Genomic DNA, 14,844 nt, shown 5'->3' with positions numbered 1-14,844 from the left:
CTGTCATCAAGGCAAAGAGTGGCTACTTTGAAGAACCTCAAATATAAAATATATTTTGATTTGTTTAACACTTTTTTGGTTATTACATGATTTTTGCATATGTGTTATTTCATAGTTTTTAAGTCTTTATTCTACAATGTAGAAAATAGTAAAAATAAAGAAACCCTGGAATGAGTAGGTGTGTCAACTTTTGACTGGTACTGTATATTAAACAATGAAAGTCAAACAATTGTAGTATGGAAATAACTACCTTTTGATGCATATATTAATTAGTAAGACAGCCTTCCTGGAAGTAGGCAAGGTGCTAACATTTACATTGAGATCATGGTTGCCAAATTCTGACAATTTCCCCAAAATTCCCAGGTTTTCCATCAATCCTGTCTGGAAGATTCAGGAGGGAATACATTTACATTTTAGTCATTTAGCAGACGCTCTTATCCAGAGCGACTTACAGTAGTGAATGCATACATTTCATTTCATACAATTTTTTTTTTTTTTTTTTTCTGTGCTGGCCCCCCGTGGGAATCGAACCCACAACCCTGGCGTTGCAAACACCATGCTCTACCAACTGAGCTACAGGGAAGGCTCGCAGGACATCCAGAATCCTCCAACCACGATTTCTGGAAAACCTGAGAATTATTGGAAAGTTACAATTTTGCAACCCTAATTGAGATACAAGTACAGCCTTCTTTCTGGTGCTTCTATGTCATCTATGAATAAGCATGTCTATGGTCTTCATGATGCCTGAACAGTAACTACAGAGGTGCTTGCTGTGTGGGATTGTGTCAATATCAAGGGAATGAGGCACTTTCAGGTGACAGTGTCCCAAATGGCACCCTATTCCCTTTATAGTGCACTACTTTTGACCAGGGACTATAGTGCTCTGGTCGAAAGTAGTGCGCTATATAGGGAATACGTTGCCATTTGGGATGCACACAGAAATATCTCATGGCGAGTTAAATCATACAAATAGAAATGCAATATGGCAGATTGATCAGAATCCATTTGGATCATGGGGCACATAAGACACAAAAGCTGCCAAACCTTAAACACTTGGCAGAGATCGGAACAAGTGTCTTAAACCTTCTGAACAAATGACAAGCGCTCCGTCTCTTCCTCTGTATACATTTAGACAAGACTCAGTCAAAAATGGCACCCTATTCCCCACATATTGCACTACTTTTGACCAGTAGGCCCTGGTAAAAAAATAATAATAATTGTGCATTACGTAGGGAATAGGGTGCCATTTGGGACCACAAACAAACATTCCTCTTAGATTGGGCTGAACAGCATGCTGATCGCACTCTGCTGGCTCTACTGTGTACTACAGACACCAGTCGACTCAACCATTTCTAACGCGCTTGTGACAAAAGCATACTGTTGCAGAAGACATTGTCAGCATATTGATAATCTCGTGTGCAGTTGATCTACTATCCTCAACCAAAATATGTTCATCTGCTTTGATTGCAATGAAGATATGTTCATGAAAAATGAATCGAAACATATAATTAGGCAAAAAGAAACCGCTTGTAAATTACATTGGGAGTGGATAGAGTACACTTAAAAAGTACTTTGGATTTTTAACTAAACCCTCACCACCCATCCCCCCATTACAAAAAGCCAACAGTCTCTCTCCCACGTCTTCAGTTATAGAATTCCATGTAGAGAGAAATCTAGGGAAATATATAGGAGATTATAAATCTATACTGTCAAACATATAGGATATAGAATTTATACATACACTACATGGCCAAAAGTATATGGACACCTGCTCGTCGAACACATTCTAAAATCATTGGCATTAATATGCTATAATGGCCTCCACTCTTCTGGGAAGGCTTTCCACTAGATGTTGGAACTTTGCTGAGGGGACTTGCATCCATTCAGCCACAAGAGCATTAGTGAGGTCGGGTACTGATGTTGGGCGATTAGGCCTGGCTCGCAGTATGCGTTCCAATTCATCCCAAAGGTGTTCGATGGGATTGAGGTCAGGGCTTTGTGCAGGCCAGTCAAGTTCTTCCACACAGATCTCGACAAACCATTTATGTATGGACCTTGCTTTGTGCACGGGGGCATTGACATGTTGAAACAGGAAAGGGCCTTCCCCAAACTGTTGCCACAAAGTTGGAAGCTGGCTCGATTGTGTACACCTGTCAGCAACGGTTCTGGCTGAAATAGTCAAATCCACTCATTTGAACGGCTGTCCATATACTTTTGTCCACATACCATGTAGTGTATATTCACACATTTCCATAATTTCCCATCTTTGATAAGGGGTTTCTTGATACCAGGATGCCATCCATGTGATATGGAGAATATCATTTTTACTCCCACCTAGCCCAGCTCTAGCCTGGTCCCAAATCTGTGTGTACATGTTTGGCATGACAATGACCATAAGAGTTGGCTATAAAGCACTAACAGATCTGGGGCCTAGCAAGCTCAGCTCAGCTCCAGGAGGCAGGTTAGTGAGCACTCACAGGAGGGCACTACTCACTCAGTCACACAGAATCTACCGGCGTCCCAAATGTCACCCTATTCCCTATATAGTGCATAATTTTTTTGTCCAGGGCAAATAGGGCACTAGTCATAAGTAGTGCACTATATTAGGGATAGGGTGCCATTTGGGAAGCAACTTCCAGTGCTCACAGGAGAGCACTAATCACTCACTAGTGCCTATAACATCAACTGCCAGCAGGCTCTCGGACTCTGTTGGACATGCACTGCTATGTTTGGGGCCATGACAAATGAAATAAAGTGTGCCAGTAGACCTCATGGGAGACATTTTAGGGGCTCCACTGTTTCAGAGTCCAGGACCAGGCAGGACTGACTATTTGCTTTGACAGGGGAAAAAATGTGGTTTGATGAAAAATGATGAAACAACAAATTGCACATAATTATCCAACAACTCTGTCTTAGGCTAAGCCTTTAGTTTAGCCACAGTGAGTCCTGATGGTAGTTTTGGCACAGTGAATCCTGATGGTAGTGTTGCCACAGTGAGTCCTGATGGTAGTTTTAGTAGTCGCTGGTTCGAATACCCGAGACAACAATGTGAGAAAAAAAAAATCGATGTTCCCTTGAGCAAGGCACTTTACCCTAATTTGCCAAATTATTATTGCTGACCCTGTAAAACAACACATTTCACTGCACCAGTGTATATATATATTCTTCCTACAGTAGACCTCATGGTAGCTTGCCACAGTGAGTCCTGATGGTTGTGACTAAGGCTGGAATTCTATTCAAGTTGTGTTACAGGGCAGCACCCTATACAGCCCACAATATGCCTTTTAACAGCATTTTCCCAGACGTTTGCAGAGATCAAATAAATGGTACGTTTCACTACGCTGATCCCCAGCAAGGCTTGATGTGGTCACTGCTCAGGCGATGACAGGGTGCAGTGTTCGGTTTCTGGACTCATCTTATCCACTAAGAGGAAGCAGGTTGGTCAGGTTCATCCACTGAGGGGGTGCAGGTCCACCTTGATCTTTTCTCCGCTGCTCAGCATCCCCACGGTGGGGTAGAACCCCCCTGGGGGCACCACCACCTCACGGCGACCCATCAGCTTCCCGTTCCGTGCGAAGAACACCTGCCACACAGCCACAGGGGGGCGCCAAAAAGAGATTCAGATTCACTGCTGTTTACGTTCACATTTGAGTCATTTAGCAGACCCTCTGACTTAGGTCAGGATTCAATCAGAGGAGCATTGTAGACTACAGGCAATGCACCTTTTTAAGGCAATTTCACGGTACTCGCGGGGATCGCTGCGGACGTCGGCTCAAATGTAAATTGCCTTTAAAAGTCAAGTTCAATGTGATTGGCTAAAACGTGCCTTTGATTGAATCCCGACCTTCAACTGAGGTAGGCAAAACCACCACATCACAATAATTGAAGAACACCTGCATAGCCACAACGGGACGCCCGAAGACATTCCCTACAGTTACTGACACTCACTCGCTCATATCACACATCAAATATTTACCCAATCATTCTAAAAGCAGCTCTTTATATGAAGGCCTATAGAGTTTCATGTCTTAGATGAATGATGTTTAAAAAATGGCAGAGCTGCTATTTTGTCAATATTGCTTTTCTCATGTAGCTGTGAAATTACTACACCCTTAGTGATGCCAGTGTGTGTGTGTGTGTGTGTGTGTGTGTGTGTGTGTGTGAGAGAGAGTGGTGCGGTACGTGCGGTGCGGTGCCAGAGTGTTCTGTAATGTCAAAGCAGGCTTTGTTGGTAATGTGTCCCACTGAATAAATATGAACAAATCCCTGGATTACGGCTTGGCCAATTCTATTCTCACTCTCTAAGGTTGCAACAGCAGCACAGATGGCACCCTATTTCCTACATAGTGCACTACTTTTTACCAGAGCCCTGGTCAAAAGTAGTGCACTGTGTGGGGAATAGGGTGCCATCTGGGACGCAGCCTGCAGTCTTGCTGACCCCTCGTTGCACAATGCAGCAGTGAGACTAGGGCCTAGGGCTGGCAGCCATATGAGACATATGATCTCTGTAAAGAATGCTGCTTGACCATTCCAGCAGCTACAGTCAATCAAAATAACAACCAACAAACACGATCAAACCACAGCGCAGATTCAGTTCATGATTTTACATCAAAGGATCTGCGTGGGTGTGATGGTGTGTGTGTGTGTGTGTGTGTGTGTTCCCAACTACATGTGCTCACCATGACCTTCCTGCCGTCATGCTCCTGGTCCAGTTCGTCCCCCTCTTCCTCATCATCATCATTCAGGTACAGAACGTTCTGGATGCGCCCCACGCCCTGCCTCGGCAGCACCTCCAACGGGTCCCACTCATCTATGTCATCTGAGGACAAAACACAAAGGGGTAAATCTTAACTTTCATTATTTCCATCAAGGGTACAACTTTCACTAGGGACATGTCCTCCACATCACATTCTGTGATACAAAAACACGGCGCTGGTGTGCTTTAGGACCACCTGTCGGGTAGGCTGTTTTCTGGTTACAGTAGGCTGGATTTAGGACCTGACGAACACCACAGAGCAGAGCGTGCAGACAGGCTGTGTGAAGGCAAAGCTTCTGAACCGCTGCAGTGTAGGACCATTATGGGAGAGATGGACAGAGGCAGCTGCTGTCTGTGTTGCACTTTTTTTTCTCCAGAGTTTTAAAAGCAAGCAGAGCCGAAACTGGCTACTCTTTAGTTGACTAATCTAGCCAGCAAGACAACTGCTGTTTGACAGAAGAAAAAACAAATATTCCCAGTGCTGAGCTAGAAGTGTAACTGACATGTTACGTTAGCTAATGTTTCATCCCCTCTGGACTTAAATTAATGAACTACTAGCAGGCAGTTAGCTAGCTAATATGGACAGTTCAGCTCTGGCTAGTCTCTAGCTATCTGCCTGGTAGCAGTATCTAACAGCTGTTGTGTGTATGGAAATGTTTTGTAGCCTCTGTTTTGTCCCATTTCAACAGAAGTAAAATTGATGATTTACCATTCGCTAGAGCTAGCCAAAAGTTGGCTAACATTAGTTAGCTAGCTCACTAACTTTAGCTATAATTTTTGCCTCAATCACACTAGATCTGAATCAAATAATGAAACCAGCAGCCAAACGATTGAAGACCGATATTCTGACATTTTTTTCAGCGCAATATGAGTTTTTATTAGTCAGTATAGTAATGTAGTTTACATAGCAAACTCCCTACTTATCACACTGACACAGTATGAACAGCTCTACAGGCTTCACTGTCATAGTGCACAGTCAGTACACAACACAATGCTCATCATGTCTCATCAGGGTCAGATGGTGACAGGGTGTATCATCAGGGTCAGATGGTGACAGGGGTCTCATCAGGGTCAGATGGTGACAGGGTGTCTCATCAGGGTCAGATGGTGACAGGGTGTCTCATCAGGGTCAGATGGTGACAGGGGTCTCATCAGGGTCAGATGGTGACAGGGTGTATCATCAGGGTCAGATGGTGACAGGGTGTCTCATCAGGGTCAGATGGTGACAGGGTGTCTCATCAGGGTCAGATGGTGACAGGGTGTATCATCAGGGTCAGATGGTGACAGGGTATCTCATCAGGATCAGATGGTAACAGGGGATCTCATCAGGGTCAGATGGTGACAGGGTGTCTCATCAGGGTCAGATGGTGACAGGGGTCTCATCAGGGTCAGATGGTGACAGGGAAGACTAGTCTGTCAGCACAGAGGTGAACTTTTGCAGATACACTTTATTCTCTCTGTGCATCAAACACTGGACAAGCAAGAAGCTTCAAAGATGTAGACTATTTTAAGGCAGTCTGACAAACCTCTAAAAGTAATTTCCAAACTGTATCAAGGGTTGATAGAGGCTTTTCCCCATGACACAAAACATGTAAAACAAAAATGTGAGGAAGACCCGGGAGATGCTATTGATGATGATGAATGGACACATTAGAAGGCCCAGTCATGTTCATATAATCTCAGACATAAATGACTGCAGTTTAAGACCATCCATAGAACCTACTATATGCCAGTGAAACTGAATATCATGTACTCAGAAATGCAATTTGTCTTCTGGAGGCGTAAAACACAAATTGGGACATATGTGCATATGTTATGGTCTTGTGAAGGCTGGCTGAATTCTGGTAAAGAGTATGTTCTTTTATCTCAGCATGTCTACAGATTCTCCCGTCTCCCTGTTTTTCATTGCTTGGAAATGTTGATACTGGAGACTGATAGTCAGAAGAAATTGTGTAACCTAGCATTTATAGCGGCTAACAAATGCCTTGCCATTAATTGGAAGGTTGGTTATCCTCCCACAATGGATGGAAGAAATGTCAAGTTATGTATCACTAGATTTGATTTATTCCAAGATTAAGGGAATAGTGTGCAACTTTCATAAGGTCTGGATGCCTTATATGGAATACTGTATGACAAATGAGTCTGCATTGAAAACATGCCCACGTCAGGAGAGATACCTATTTAGGCAATCCCTAGCTGCTGGGCTGCTCAGTCTTGACCCTGGGGTTCTGTCATACTGTTGTTTGTCACTCTGGTCTTGGCCTAACACACCTGAAACCAATAATGAATGTTTCGCTAAGATCCTAAAGCTGTGTGGGGTGTGTTGGGTTAGGGCGCTACAAGGCTGTTGACCCCTAGGGGCAGGACGGGGTGATCCAGCTATATTGTGTGCAAGTAAAAATAACTCTACAGTACTATTAGCCCTATGATATGAATTATATTCAGGATGGACTGTTTGTGTGTTAATGTGTAGGTGTGTTTTTATTAAACTTTTGTTTTTCAAACCTTTCCCTTTGAGACATAAAAAAAAGAAAGCTGGGAAGGCAGTTGTGCTGGGGAGAGTTGAGGTATTGACTAGACTGTTGGGGGTCGGGCAGGCAGGCGAATCGGGCTGGCTTAAATTTGATAGAGGATGTCTTAATAAAGACAATCGAAAGAATTTATACTTTATTTGTAAGAGTTGTTCATTTGTGAGGTTATTGGTTAAAGGTGCAACACAATATTGATTATTGAATTATCACTGATCTAGTTTAGTTTTATCAATCCCTTAAACATATTTAATAATGATCTCTTAGCTTGACTGTGGGCATTTTTGCTAACTTTTTGTTGTTCTAAACAGAGACGGCTAGAAGGGCCTTGGGTCATATCAGATTGTGTAGAACTGTAGGAAATGAGATTTAGATGCCCCAAAAAATGGGAGAACCCCCCCCCCCAAGTTATGTACCCCCCACTTCTAAAACCAAAGTTGTGCCCCTGATTTCCATTGACATCAATGTATGACTAAGTGAAAATTGAGCGGAAGTGAAGATTCGCCCCCAAACAGCTGAATCATCTAACATTCACTCTCAACTCAGGCAAGTGTCACTACTTCCTCTTTATTCTACAACACACCTGTAAGTTGCAGGGAGGAAAAGTCATGTCATTAATGGGAACAAGTGACATTGAAAACTCTTTTAAAGGGATTCTCCGGTACTTTTGTAGACTTTTTAGCCAGTAGTTCTGAAAGTAGCCCTCACGAGCAAAAAGTGTTTCCTGAAAATTACGTACTACATCACATATGTGCAGAAAACTGTATGTTTGTTTGTTTCGCCATTTGTTTCGCCTTCTCTCTCACTCTGCTGTGTGTGCATCTTGCTATCTGTCAGTCATATGGCGAGGGGCTGAAGCTCATTGGTTGAACTCGAATTGCTAGGGGGCTGGCCCACTTGGGGAAAAATTAAGGGAAAATGGCACAGCTTCCAGAAAAACAGTTGCTTTCAAACTAGGAATTTCATCAGACAGTAATTCTCCTCATAGATTATGCATGTATGAACTACACATTGACACATCCAGCCCAAAGCGGGAGGTTTAAAAAAATACTAGTCAGTCGCCAAAGTTCCGGAGCATGTCTTTAACTTCCGCTACTGTAAACAAATTGCCATTCGGGAACAATAAAGGTCTATTGAATTGAACTGAAAATGTGCCCCCATCTTATTGTCCTTACCTTCACCATCCGATATGTAGTCCCGTGGGAACATGATGCCACAGCCCATGATGTCACCCTCGATACAGCGAGGACCAAACGGCTCCCCAACCCCACTACCATGGAAGATCTTCCCATCATCTGAGAAAGAGAGAGAGAGAAAGACAGAGGGAGAGATAGAGAATGAGAGCGAGAGGCACAGAAAGAGAAAGAGAGAGAGGGGGAGACATCTTGTCACTGTGTGAGGATTGTTGTAATGTAAAAAGGGATAAAAGGGATTTATTTCTTTATTGATAGCTAGATAATCCTACTGTATACTGCTACAATCTTTTTAACTTTCACCAAGAGGGCAACATTGTCACCTAATTGTTCTTCGCAAAAAACAACATGTTACATGAAACACCTCCAGTGGAATCTCACATGAAACTCTTTTTAGGATGTCCACAAGAAAGCAAGGATCATTAAAGTAAACAGCTAGGTAAACAGCTAGGTAAACAGCTAGGTAAACAGCTAGGTAAACAGCTAGGTAAACAGCTAGGTAAACAGCTAGGTAAATGTGTTGCACATGATGCTCTAATATTTCCAATCTTATTCTGGATTTAGTGCCGTGCCATCTATTCAAAATGCGATGGTCTACGTTGCACACCGTGTACAGTGATGAGCAAGGGTCACAATGTTCTTCCATCCCAATGTTCCAGGGACATGATCACTGGGACAAACAGGCCTACACAACACTACTTCAGTATTCTTTCAGTAAAACAAATCCAATCTCTGGTGGAAAAACAACTAAACAAGAAAGAAGTAAAGCACGCACACACACACACACACACACACACACACACACACACACACACACACACACAACACACACGAGAGAAAGAGAACAATAAAAAAAGAATGAAAAACACTAAAAGGTAGCCTGCAGACATGCTCCTCTACGGTGCGCTGTGGCTGGTTTCTGGTAAATATTTGTGGAGTTGTCATGGGAGCCGTCCCCGGCTCAGGATACTGTTTAAACAATCTTTATCTGAGATTGTGTGTGTGTGTGTGTGTGTGTGTGTGTGTGTGTGTGTGTGTGTGTGTGTGTAGGACGGGGAGGGAGATGGAGACACTATCATTAGGGCTCCCATGTGGGCCCCTGTCACAACACACACAGCAAACACTGGTTCCACCACGGGGAAAGAGAGGAGGAGGAGGGGGAGAGAAGGAGGAGAGGAGTGCAGCTAAAAATAGCAGTGTGGAGCGTGGATAAAGAAATGGCTCTGGCTAGAGAAGGCAAGGCTTCTGGCACCTGAGACACCAGCTCGCCAGGCCAGGGAATCTGGCTGACACCTGGCTGGAAGACAGCTGAAGACCGGAGGGACGGAGGAAAAGAGAGGTGTGAACGAGAGAACAGGGCCGCTTGGCGTTCATAATAAGAGAGTATGTATGTCTGGAAAACACAGGGGCTTCCCTGAATCCCTCCCTGGCCTGGCCCAGGGAACTTTGACTCAACAACAACATCTAGAATATGTGCATGGATTTTAACACCACAGCCACTGACCTAGAAGATACATTAGTAGGTCTTTATTGTTAAAATGTGGCTATGGTGGTTGTAGGGTGGGGCCTGGGCTAGTTCGGCAAGGCGGTGGTGGTAGGGTAGGGCGTATGCCAGGTCTGGCACCTGTGCCAGGTTAGGTAGTGCTGGTTGTTGTAGGGCAGGGCATCGTGCTGGTGTTGAGTCAGAGCGTGAGTCATTGATGAGGAGTGGCGATAGGGTCGTGCTCTGAAAGCGTAGCGTCTGCCAAGGTGACAGGGTTAATGAGGCTTGGTGAGCTGCTGCCTCACAGGCTGCTACTAACAGGGCACCACAACACGCCGCACACACACACACACACACACACACACACATAACAGGGTGCTGTGCCTTGGTCCGCTCAGAGCAGAGAAAATGGACCACGGCCCATCGACACAGTCAGCAACATCACACTGTGGCAACACACGGAATGGAGGTTCTCACTGTCTGTGCCAATATCGCAACAGTCACACTTTTGATTGATTTGAATGAAATGATACGCTGGCAGCCACTTGCCCTCTGGAACGTGAGGAGAACATAAAAACAGATACGGCTGATTCCCAAATGGCTGACTATTCCCTTTATATGGGTCTCTGGTCAAAGGTAGAGCACTATATAGGGAATAGGGTGCGATTGGGGACGCACACATGGTCGTGAGCTAAACAGACTGAGTTGACAAACCAAACAGAAGTACCTTTTCACAGTGTTCTATCTTGGCCCGCCAATGTTTTTGTGTCTGTAAAAAAAGCTAAACAGCAAGAAGCCCTCTCTCAAAACTCAGTAAGGAAAAAGATACAAATTGAACATCGGCCTTTCCTATTATTATTGCATACATAGATACTTTGGATACTAGTTTGTCTTGCGTGTGCATATTGTGAAGTCCTGAGTTATTGCGCTGCTGACTGTGCTGAAGGCTTGCTTGGATGGCTGGCTGGCTGGCTGGAGAGGATATAACTAAGAGGTTCTAAGAGGCCTCTTGTTCCCTACGTAGTGCACTACTTTTGACCAGATGTAGGGAATAGGGTCACGTTTGGGACGCACACTATGAGCTACTAGGAGTCCTGTTGATGTAGACTGAAGGAGCCTGTATGCGAACCCAGGCATGGGAAGGCAAACCTCAGAAACAGTGTGGAAAACCACATACATCATTTTTGTCTCTAACAGATAACATTAATGGGAGCTGTGCTTGGGCATGCAAATTCTTGTGGAGTCTTCCACACGCCAGCCAAACCAGAGCGGGAGCCCACATACAGAACCCAACGGGACTGACGGTGGTGCCCCAATCCATCCCTCAGTCAGCACTGGCTGTATCATCTCCAGCCCTCCTAGCATCCCAAATAGCACCCTATTCCCTTTGTAGTGCACTACTTTTGACCAGGGCCCATGAGGGTTCTGGTCAAAAGTAGTGCACTAGGAAATAGGGTGCCATTTGGGAGGCAGACTAGGACAGCTAGCAGATTACTCTGGTCAAAAGTCGTGCACTACACTGTATAGTCAGTTGGGAATAGGATGCCATTTCAGACACACCATCTGGCTGATGCCTTCTAACCCATCGACGATGATGGATTTAACAACGAGGTCCTTCCGACTGACCTCTGTGTAGATAACTCTCATGTGTAGCGCCCTCATGATACATTCCCTCTAGCGCTGATACAGTAGCAGCCCTAGCAGCACTTTATAGCTAATCAACAGTGATAAGTCTTTAGTGATAGATAGCGGTGGGGATGCCGGAGGCTTTGGGACGACAGATGCCCGGAGACAGAGAGATATAGCAGCAGTTGGTAACAGGGCCTGTCTTCACAAAGGGCCACACTGAGCAGTTATACAACCGTAGCAAGATAACTGCAACTGATTCCTTGATTGGAGAAGGAGAGATCACTCCCCGAGGAATGAGATATCATCCCCCTTTCTTCCTCAGACGTTTTGCCGTTCTCTCTCTTTATCACCCTGCGTGATCCTACTCTATCTGCCCTGGCCCCCTCCAGCTGAGATGGTGCCCAGAGATGCTTGGTTTGAAACTGTGTGTATCAGAGAGATGTACAGGAAACAGCTCTGATCCAACAGCCATCTAAAACATGAGTTGGGTCAAAACCCACATACTCAGGGAATGAGCTAACCAGTAAGCAAGACAGGCCAGGAGAGGAGAGAAAGGCAAGACAGAAAACAAGTTAGGAAGAGCACAGAGAAATGTTGACGAAGGGCATAGAGAAATGTTTACGAAGAGCACAGAGAAATTGTGATGAAGAGCACAGAGAAAATGTGATGAAGAGCACCAAGTCTCACCTGCGTGATAAGCCACTGAGCCTTGGCTCCAGCCCGGGTGTCTGTTCTTGGGGTAGTCCTGAAGACAGACACACAAGTTACAATCACAGCTCACTACACACATTCAAGTCCTCTCTAAAAGACATAACTTTTCCCACAGGCCTACAAAATAAGCACTTGTATTGGCTTTTATGTGTTCCCACATAGTTTTTTTGTCCAGTGTACTCCCCTGCTTAGTCTGTCAGCCGCTTAGGTGTTAAGTGTACCTTTTATATTCTTGCTGATTGTAATATATCATTTTATTGCTTTGTTATTAATCTCGCTGATTTATTATGTAAAGTGATGGTGTCTGATACCGACACTCTTTAAAGTTTTTCTCCCTCAAATCAAACCAGTGTTTGTTGCCACAGTGGTGCACACTAAAAGTACACATAGGAAGAGGACAGATATTTTCTATACAGGTTCTCCATGCCAACAGAAACAATAAAAAAGGGCCAAGTAAGGTTTGGATTAGATCAGAGTCAGTGTGACTCACCAGAGATGTTTTTAATCACCAGAGATGTTTTTTTGGTTCTCTACGGGTTTACTCAATCTCCATAAGTAGAGAGCCAACCATCCACAGCCCAAAGAGGAACACAACTCCTTTTCATTCTGCTGTTCATCGTCCATGTAGCAGAATTGCTAATAAATAAACCCTCAAAACATGTAACAGGTCATTATTGATTGTTGAAGCGGTTAAGAAAACGAATACATCCCTTTCCTCAAATGGACCACACTTCAGTGGAGATGAGTTTACCTACAGACACAGGCCGTGTCTGAAATCTGGCTTGCCTACTACTTACTGAAACTGAACACTGTTTATTAATCGTGCTACAGCCTACTAGGCTCAAGCAACAAATATCAGCCTACTAGGCTCATCCTACTGAGAATTTGTCATATGACGCGGATTTGCGCTGATTCCCGCCGTTCGTTTATTTTGGTACAGCGCGTCCCCTCAGATGATTATCAGCTGTTGTCAAACACACAAGTCTCAGAAGACGATTCTCTTCCTCAATAACGGGCAGCGAATTCTACTTGATGAAAAGCTGCAATGAGTATGACATCCTGGCATTTAAAGCATACAAAATGTTGTCACATAATATAAAAAAACTATTTTTTCGTATACCCAAAATGTGTAATACTGTATTTAGAACGTAAGTACGGGTATTCGGACAAAGCCACTGTCTAGTGATCTCTACACAGGTGGGAATGATGCCATGATGGGCCTTCAGTTGAGTCCTAATGGAGAGGCCACAGACAGCTGCTTCATCAGGTCAGATGAGAGAGGAACCCATGGTGGGGTTAGTCTATCTGACGGCCTCACTGAGGGTGGAGAGCTGGAAGAGCAGGAGAAGGAAGCGAGCGAGAGAGCGGAGGAAAGACACAGAGGACCAGGAGGAATGCAGCTCCTGCTCCAAGCCATGTCTACTCTCTTTCTTTTCCCGTTTTCAACCACAAGCCCTGGAATCTCTCTGGCTGGCCCCGTCTCTAGGATGACAATGCTAAAATCGGATTGTTTGGGGTTTTGTTCCAGTAGAGGCTATGGACCCTGGTCAAAAGTAGTACACTATATTAGGGAATACGATGCCATGTAGGACGCAGGCTCTGAGGGTGAAAGCCAAAAGGAGCGCTGGGCTCATTGAATCTGTTCATCTAATTCATATGGATTGTAAGTGATGGATTCACAGTCAAGACACAGTGAAACCACAGACCTGTGTCTTGCCACAAATGAGTAATACCCCTCAGTTTAATTCCCAAACCACTGGATCTCTGCCAGCTACTTGATCATGTTGTTTTCTGACTGGTATGTTTTCTGACATATTATGGTACTCAGTTGAGCAATCATTTTTATAGATTTAAAAATTTTTTTTAGCCTTTATTTAACTAGGCAAGTCAGTTAAGAACAAATTCTTGTTTACAATGACTGCCTACCGGGGAACAGTGGGTTAACTGCCTTGTTCAGGGGCAGAATGACAGCTTTTTACTTTGTCAGCTCGGGAATTCAATCCAGCAACCTTTCGGTTACTGGCCCAACGCTCTAACCACTAGGCTACCTGCCGCCCCCATTAAAGCAGCAGTAACTTAATTCGAAGCGTATCGTTTGTTCACACACAAACACATCATCAACGGTCTCCCTCGGACGGTATAAAGCTGCATAAAAGTTTATTCTGTTAACCCCGGAACCTCGGTCTACTACTTCACCATGAACTTTGGACTGCAATGTTCTGCAGAAGCCATTAGTCTAAAACAGAGCTGCTTCCAAGAACAACAAAGAGTAGCGTTCTGTCTGTCCATAGCAGACCTCTATCTGATCCTCAGGGGCTTTATCAGTGTCATTGGAGCTAGCCTGCATTTCCACACTGTGACAGAGTCAACAAGCTGGAGCTGCAGAGATGCTGGCCTTCCCTGGCCGGGCCCTGTTGGATTCATGGAGGCAGATACTCATCTCTCTTCTGAGTCCCCGGCTATAAATATCACCACAGGGATTACTGCAGGAGAAGCCAGGTGAGCGTGTGTTTGTGTGTGTGCCCACAACCCCTCAGAGGGGGG

The 14,844-nt window shown here is 44.6% G+C and overlaps 2 protein-coding genes across 4 annotated transcripts in view; one reads left to right on the top strand and one right to left on the bottom strand.

Annotated features, from left to right (window-relative positions):
* Window positions 1-175: 175 nt before the first annotated feature.
* spryd3 (SPRY domain containing 3) overlaps window positions 176-14,844 on the bottom strand; it is an 88,461-nt gene continuing 73,792 nt past the window's right edge. For all 3 annotated transcript variants that reach the window (XM_014135940.2, XM_014135942.2, XM_014135943.2), the window contains 4 exons: window positions 12,277-12,334; window positions 8,460-8,579; window positions 4,680-4,819; window positions 176-3,583 (listed from right to left, as the gene is read on the bottom strand). In XM_014135940.2, coding sequence (XP_013991415.1) covers window positions 3,449-3,583; window positions 4,680-4,819; window positions 8,460-8,579; window positions 12,277-12,334 — 453 coding nt within the window. In that variant the 3' untranslated portion in view covers window positions 176-3,448. The remainder of the gene's footprint in view (window positions 3,584-4,679; window positions 4,820-8,459; window positions 8,580-12,276; window positions 12,335-14,844) is intronic.
* Window positions 14,562-14,844, top strand: part of igfbp-6b2 (insulin-like growth factor binding protein 6 paralog B2) — an 80,036-nt gene continuing 79,753 nt past the window's right edge. Inside the window, exon 1 of the mRNA XM_014135596.2 lies at window positions 14,562-14,799. The gene's annotated coding sequence lies outside the window, so the exon portion shown is untranslated. The remainder of the gene's footprint in view (window positions 14,800-14,844) is intronic.

This window comes from Salmo salar, chromosome ssa13 (assembly GCF_905237065.1).
Source record: "Salmo salar chromosome ssa13, Ssal_v3.1, whole genome shotgun sequence".
Classification (NCBI taxonomy): domain Eukaryota; kingdom Metazoa; phylum Chordata; class Actinopteri; order Salmoniformes; family Salmonidae; genus Salmo; species Salmo salar.
The sequence above is the reverse complement of the archived record's forward strand: the minus strand, read 5'-3'. Positions and strand labels throughout refer to the sequence as shown.